At 50.8% G+C, this 7,582-nt stretch overlaps 3 protein-coding genes across 3 annotated transcripts; all 3 read right to left on the bottom strand.

The window, feature by feature from the left end:
* Positions 1 to 1,567: 1,567 nt before the first annotated feature.
* Positions 1,568 to 3,428, bottom strand: EYB26_009359 (uncharacterized protein; the record flags this gene model as incomplete). The annotated part of the gene is made up of 2 exons (XM_054268609.1): positions 1,568 to 2,458; positions 2,508 to 3,428. 2 exons carry the CDS (start codon positions 3,426 to 3,428, stop codon positions 1,568 to 1,570), a joined length of 1,812 nt encoding a protein of 603 aa, XP_054124584.1.
* Positions 3,429 to 3,484: 56 nt separating this feature from the next.
* Positions 3,485 to 4,927, bottom strand: EYB26_009358 (uncharacterized protein; the record flags this gene model as incomplete). Its single annotated transcript, XM_054268608.1, has 1 exon — positions 3,485 to 4,927. One exon carries the CDS (start codon positions 4,925 to 4,927, stop codon positions 3,485 to 3,487), a length of 1,443 nt encoding a protein of 480 aa, XP_054124583.1.
* A 14-nt stretch (positions 4,928 to 4,941) lies between these two features.
* On the bottom strand, positions 4,942 to 6,069 carry EYB26_009357 (uncharacterized protein; the record flags this gene model as incomplete). The annotated part of the gene is made up of 2 exons (XM_054268607.1): positions 4,942 to 5,977; positions 6,038 to 6,069. 2 exons carry the CDS (start codon positions 6,067 to 6,069, stop codon positions 4,942 to 4,944), a joined length of 1,068 nt encoding a protein of 355 aa, XP_054124582.1.
* Between the last annotated feature and the right edge of the window lie 1,513 nt (positions 6,070 to 7,582).

Raw genomic sequence — 7,582 nt, 5'->3', positions numbered from 1 at the left:
CCTAACCCTAACCCTAACCCTAATCCTAATCCTAATCCTAATCCTAATCCTAATCCTAATCCTAATCCTAACCCTAATCCTAACCCTAATCCTAATCCTAATCCTAACCCTAATCCTAACCCTAATCCTAATCCTAACCCTAATCCTAATCCTAATCCTAATCCTAATCCTAATCCTAATCCTAATCCTAATCCTAATCCTAATCCTAATCCTAATCCTAATCCTAATCCTAATCCTAATCCTAATCCTAATCCTAATCCTAATCCTAATCCTAATCCTAATCCTAATCCTAATCCTAATCCTAATCCTAATCCTAATCCTAATCCTAATCCTAATCCTAATCCTAATCCTAATCCTAATCCCAATCCGATTTCTTTCCTTTTCGGTATGATATATCGACATAATCCTTCATATATATGATTCTTCCATACCGGACCTTCTCTTATCATTCGCTGGTTCGAAAAATGTGGACGGGATCCATGGAATATCCTTTTCGGACCTCAATCGAAATCGGAATCTTTCTTTTCTCCTCGAATAATCGTGAATAATTATCGTAATATCATCTTTCCTTTCGACTCCGAACGGTGCTATAAATTTATAATCCATATTGATGAACCATGATATTCTTGATCTGGATTATATATAAATACCTTCATTCAACCGTGATCAATCGAAATATATAATCATCTTCTACGTGATATATATGATGTTTTCGGACATATGATATTCGCAATGGTAATATAATGCGGATCGGATTATGGATATAACGGAAATCATCTGAAAAACGTTGATGGTTGCTCTGATGTCGGTCAACCTCGTGGGGCTGTAAATGCTGGTCTGTGGATCGGTGGGTTCGGGACATATCACCGTCTAAATCCGACTTTCCTCGGTAATCTCCAACAACTACGGTCCCGGTCGATATTGGGTGCATCGGTAATGGATATGCCATTTCTGCATCTGGTGTATAAAACTGTCTTTGAACGCGTGTCACTGCCATGAAATATATATTGTTGTAACGTGTAATCTTGTTGTAACGTGTAATCTTGTTGTAACGTGTAATATTGTTGTAACGTGTAATACGGTTATGGGGTTCCTATCTTGCCGGGAACGGCATCCACGAACGAATTATATATCTCGATGGTTGGATATGATGATGAACGGTTAATCAACTCCAATATCCTTTCAATGATGATGGATGGATACTCTGCGGTATGAATTATGACTTGCATTGGTATGATGTTGGATTACTGGAAATATATCATGTGTATCTCTCTCTGGTTGGCACTCTAATGTATGGATCCTTCTATCGGCCATTCTTTATCGATCAATGAACCCAAAATTCGGTCGGTGCACCGGAACCTTTGGATATATGCGATATATGGAATATGGGGGTGTGGGTTGCTCGCTCTGACTTCCATCTCTTTGGTTACTTCCACGATGTCGGTGATTTTTATGATTTGGATCACATGGACGATATGGATCCCTTCCATGGATTCTGTGGAATGGAAACACGGTATCTCTTGATTAAATAACAATATAATGCTTCTGCACCCGGGGTGTAAAACCGTCATGCTCGTGGGGACCGGGATGTGGGTGCAATCACAAACCGACTCAACCGATAAAACACCTCAATCAATCGGGTCCCTTCCATGCCACTCCATCGGATCTTCTGCCCAAACCATGCATATACGTGGTCGGCATCCTCCACATCCACCTGGTCGTCGCGCATCCATGCATATATCGTCTCCGCACATGCGCCGGGGTTCAAATGCATGATGCTGATCACCGTCGGGATCACCACGTCCGGAAACTGGCATTGTCGTTCGGGAATGACCCGCCATCCACCGTCGGGACGGGCCTCGTATCGCTGGCATATGGCCTGGGGCACCCCGCATGTGAAACAACACGAAAACCGCGCGTATTTGCGCCGCTCCCGCATCTGCCGCGTCATCTGCTCGATGTGACCCTGGACAATGCCCGCCGCGGGTTGGGAACATGCCGTGATGGGATGCATGGACATGGCCACATCCATCGTCTCCATATAACACACCGCACATCGGTGTTGCCACTGCAATAATGTGCTCTCTAATTGATCCACCGCCATGGCCGCCTCCCCACGGATCCGTTGCACCTGCTGGGCCATCGTCTGCTTCTGCTGCTCCTGCGCCATCCATGTGGCCGTCACGTCGGCGGAATGCAATGGGGATGGATGCGAACGGACGCTGCATTGATCACATGGTGCCTCACCGTCCGTACAACCGTCGGGTCTCTCGTATGAATCCAAATACGCATCCAATACCGCCCGTCGACATCTGGTGCCGTGGAAATACTCCCGCATGGCCTGTTTCCCTTCTTCATATCCGGCCTCCCACTGCGACCATCCGCGGGCCTGGAATGGCGTGGGCGCGATGATGATGGCTTCACTGGCCTGCCCATCCCGTCCGGCCCGTCCGCTTTCCTGGCTGTACTCCCGCAACATGCTGGGCACCTCCACGTGGATGACACACCGCACGGTGCGAATATTGATGCCCATGCCCAATGCGTTCGTCGCCACAATCGTCATGCCACTGCGGATGGGGTCCGTCGTCCCCTCGGGATGCGGGGTGAATGCCTGTAATGCGTGCTTCTTTCATGGCCACGGCCATCTTGCCGTGATATGCCAAACAACCCAATCGGGTGGCCAATGCGTCCACGTCGCCGGTCTCGCTCCGATATACGATGATCTGGCCGCCACGGGGATGCCAATGGGCCTCGCGCTGCCGGATGAATGCCACCACCTCGTCCTCATCCACGTCCACGCTCATCGACTCGACCCGATATGCGATGTTGACCCGCGTCGTGTGGGGACTGCGGAATCGTTGCACGACGGTGGGCGTCAACTGCAACCGCTGGAATAATCGAACCTCATCCACGGCCGGCAACGTGGCCGTCAACAACACCACGGGACTGCCGATGGTCATCAACACGTGTAATCCCGCCATCTTCGGTCGAAACTCCTCGCGGCTGTCCAATATCGTGTGGCATTCGTCGATGACGATCCGGTCCAATCGGTTCCGCTCCTGCAATCGACTGATGTACGATCGAAACCCCTTGCTGGTGGCCGATTCCGGCGTCACTAATACGATCCGCGCCGTCTCGGGCGGTCGATGGGAATTCCACGGCACGCATGATATGCCCGCCTGCGCACACTCCCGCTGCATATCCTGCCGTAACGATACCGTCGGCACCACCACGATGCTCGTCCCGGCACGCTCCCACGCCGCGGGGACCATGAATATCATGCTCTTCCCACCACCGGTGCCCATCACCCCCAATACCCACGGGGCACTGCCCATGACGGCGTCAATGGCCGCTTTCTGGATCCCCTGGAACTGGGCGCCGGGTCCGACAATCCCTTCCAACAACGGCTGAATGGGCGCCTGTCGCATGGCGTGCCAATGGGCCACGGCACGGGGATCCACCGTGGGAATCCCTCGTGTTCGTTTCATGCCGGCACGATGGACGGGGGAAATCCCAAAAACCGATGCCATCGCTCACTGGCCTGTCGAAACTGGGCCTTCATGGCCGCCATGGTCCCGGGGGCTTCCTCCACGCCGCGTGCGTATATCATCCCGGCCACGTGGCTTCCATGTCCGGCTTGGATATCAATCACCGCATCGTCGGCCGTCCACCAACACCCATCCTCGTCCTCATCCATCTCCTGTTCTTCCTCCATCGAATCGCTCTCAAACCCGGTCGTGGGACCCAAATATCGCCGGGCAATGGCGATCATGATCTGCCGGCATGCGCTGATGGTCAATGGGACCCCCATGCCAATCTCGGTTTCTCGTTGCATGGCCCGTTTCATCCGTTCGGACGTCCATGTGGTGCCATCCACCTCCTGGGGCGGCCATATAAACCCACTCCGTTCGGGTTGTCCGTACACCATGGTTTCGACGTGGCGTTGGAATGGCATGGCCAACCGTTGGAAATATATAAACAACTCGCCCACGGCCCGGGGCACGTATCGATGGATGATCTTGGGTCGACCCTGGATGTGGTATCCTTTGTGATACGTGGTCATGAATGACACCAACCCGTGCTCGATCAACTGGTTGCGTAATCCGCCAAACGGGGTGTTCTGGTACCGGATGGACATGGCTTCGGGCCCTCGTGCGGGGGCACCGCTGGTCAAATGCATCAACACCAATAAATACTCCTTCATCCGTCCCACGGCTCGCATCCACTGCTGCACTCGACGGGGGCGCCATGCGTGGGTGGCGGATGTGCCGGATGGACGCTCGGCGTGGATGAATGCGCGTCGGAATCCGGGTTCCTGCCATATGCGGTCGTGTAACCACCATGTGTCATCCACGTCCCATGCATTGCGGGGATCCTGGGCAAAATACCACCCGGGTTGATCCTCGACGGCATGGTCTCCATGGTCTCCCCATGCGATGGTTGGCAATCGATGGTCGGTGGGAAACAACAATACGTCCTGCGTCAAATGGTCCCATGCCCGGTTGATAATGCCATGCACCGTCTCCCGCAATTGATCCATGGTAAACCGATGATGCTGGTATGTGATGCGGTCTCCGTGCCATTCAATCAACCCATCCGCCGTGGTGCCGTACCGGATTTTCATGCCGTATGTGCGGGAATCCAACATCCACTTCATCGGGGTGGGTTCCATGGTGGTCATAAATCGCAACATCATCCCGCGTAATGCCACGAAACAATCGGACAATCCGGCATGGGCCTCGCTTTCCTCCCATGCCTGTTGCGCGACTAACATGCGGGCAATCTTGATCATGGCGGACAACTTGGGGGTAAATGCCAACGCCGTCTCCCATCCACCCGACTCCCGGATCCCCATGGCGGCCAACCCGCTGATGATGCCGTTCACGAACTCCTGCCCGTGCTGACCCTGTAATCGATGGTCCAACATGGCGATGCACCATGTCAATATGGCACGATCGACGGCATCCAATGGCTGGTCGGTGGGATCCATCTCCTCGGTGGCATGGACGGGGAATGGGTGCTCTCGTCCTCGGACATGGCCTGCCGGATCTGGTGGATGGTCTCGCATTGGGTGGCATGGAACTGAAATCGGACGTCGCCGGTACTCACACTGCGCATGATATACCGGATGATCCGTTGCCACACCTCGATGTACTGTTCAATGGTGCCGGCCACCATCCGCGCTTGGAACGGGTGTTGGGGCATCTGATCCACCTGTTTCCGGTGCATCTCAAATCGACTGAATATGTTCAACCGCGTCAATGTGGTGCGCTGCGCGACCATGACGATCCGGTGAAATCGCTCGTCAATCTCGGCCAATATGGGCTCTTGTTCGGGATCGGGTCGTTGTAACAATGCCCGTAATGTGCCTCGATCCTCCTCTAACAAATGATCGGCCCATCCCATCCGTTCGACCCATGGGTTGACCTCGCGGGACTCGTGGGGACGGATCCGTTCTCGTTCCGCGGCGTCGATCTGCTGCTCTCGATGGATGATCTCCTGCTTCATCGCCTGCTGCGCCGCATCCCATGATGGGTTTTCTGGATCGGATATGGCGGTGGTGATGGTGGTATGGTCATGTTGGACGGCAAACCGTTGGGATCCACGTCCTTTGGGGATAAACCGTTGGCTGGCTACAATGTTCCATGGCATGTTGGGCTGGGGTTTGGACGGTGCCTTGGAACGGGGTCGTCCTCGGTTCTGGGGGTTTTTCCATCCATGTTCCTGGCGGCAATGGTCGTGGATCCGTCGAATGGTCTCTCCAATCCAATGGCAACCGGGATAACTACACTGATATGTGGGATCCCGCGGTGGGATCAATCCGGGAATGGGCGCAATGGGCTTATGGGGGATCACCAATTCACGGTGATGGCGGATCCGTTCGGGAAACTGCTGGTGATATTGCTGGAATAATATAATGTGCTGTGAATGCCGTTCTCGTATATGCCTCGTGTTCCGTAAATGGGATGGTAACTGACTATCAAATACAACATGCTGGCACAAACAACAAATTACAATCCGATGATGGGGGTCATACTGGAATATCTGGTCAACAATTGGGGGTGCCATGCTTGATTATGATTTACTCCTGGTGAATTGAATGAATATGAATGGCATGAATATGAATATACACGTGGAACGCGTGGGAATACGCGTCGTGGAAATGCTAATATGACCCCTTATGGTGTGGATGAATATCTATATTGGGTATAACGCTTCCGCAAACCACCAACATCAAAAATGAACCCTAATCATTTTCAATCATATACCACTGGTGAACGAATCGCTCAAATTGATTATACTTACATGGACAAGTTGCCCGAAGTCGACATTATATCTGGTCCAAATTTGAGCGGTAACCCTAGTGGTAAATATAGCTGGGGGATAACCGCCAATAAATAAATGGCGGTTATCCAGACTGCCTAGCACCACACTAGTGTTTGTTAGCAAAAATAAATGGCGGTTATATCACCGACATTTAAAATAAGTGTTAGTTGGGAGTTGTGTTATCCTGCCCTGGATCTATAACTTGTGTTACGCTGTTAACCCGGCACCGATAATGGGGGTGACCAATCTCTCTACCTACAACGGGCATGATGAAATCCTCCATGTGCAACTCGCCCTACTAAACCCTCTACGTCTAATGTGCCTGATTGAATCTGTTATCTATAACTTTCTGTACCCTGCCTATAATGTGTAACTTGTGTTATCCAATCCTTGATATATAAGTTGTATTACCCTGCGCTGAACCTCCAAGTTGCCTTCCCTGACGTGCAACTCGATATATCTCCGTATATAATATCGACCAAATCGGAATGGGAATATATATACTCTACCTGTCAGTTGGCTTATTGAATCCTTGATGTGTATCTTGGGTTATGGGGTCAATCCTTTGTGTGGAAGTTGGGTTATCCTACTCTTTATGTGCAAGTTGGGTGACTCTACCCTGTATGTGAAACTTGCGTTATCCTACCCTCTTCTAACCCTTGCGTTACCCGGCCCTTTATGTGTAAGCTGGGTTATCCTACCCTTTATGTGCAAGTTGGGTTATCTGGCCCTTTACCTACAAGTTGGGTTATTAAAATCCTTTATATGCAAGCTGGATTATGGGGTGTATTTTAATCTATTATCTGAATCCGATCTCTAATCACGATCTGAATCCGATCCCTAACCATGATCTGAATCCAATCCCTAACCATGATCTGAATCCAATCCCTAACCATGATCTGAATCCAATCCCTAACCATGATCTGAATCCAATCCCTAACCATGATCTGAATCCAATCCCTAACCACAATCGGAATCCGATCCCTAACCATGATATAATAATCTTTATCCTCCATATATTCCTCACTCTTGATCTCCAATATCAATTCTATAATGCCGCTCAGTTGCTGGTTGCCATTGCAACCGAAACCCACCACCCGGTATATATATTATGAATTCATCTTCATGATCACCACCGCAAGTTCTGGATATATAAATACTGATGCCTCTATATGCCGGATATCAATATTCCTAATAATACATAATTGTATGGAGTATATCGCCGCTGCCGTGTATGGGATCAATGGAATATATA

Source organism: Talaromyces marneffei, chromosome 7, assembly GCF_009556855.1.
Source record: "Talaromyces marneffei chromosome 7, complete sequence".
NCBI classification, from domain to species: domain Eukaryota; kingdom Fungi; phylum Ascomycota; class Eurotiomycetes; order Eurotiales; family Trichocomaceae; genus Talaromyces; species Talaromyces marneffei.
This window is presented reverse-complemented; position numbering and strand designations above follow the sequence as displayed.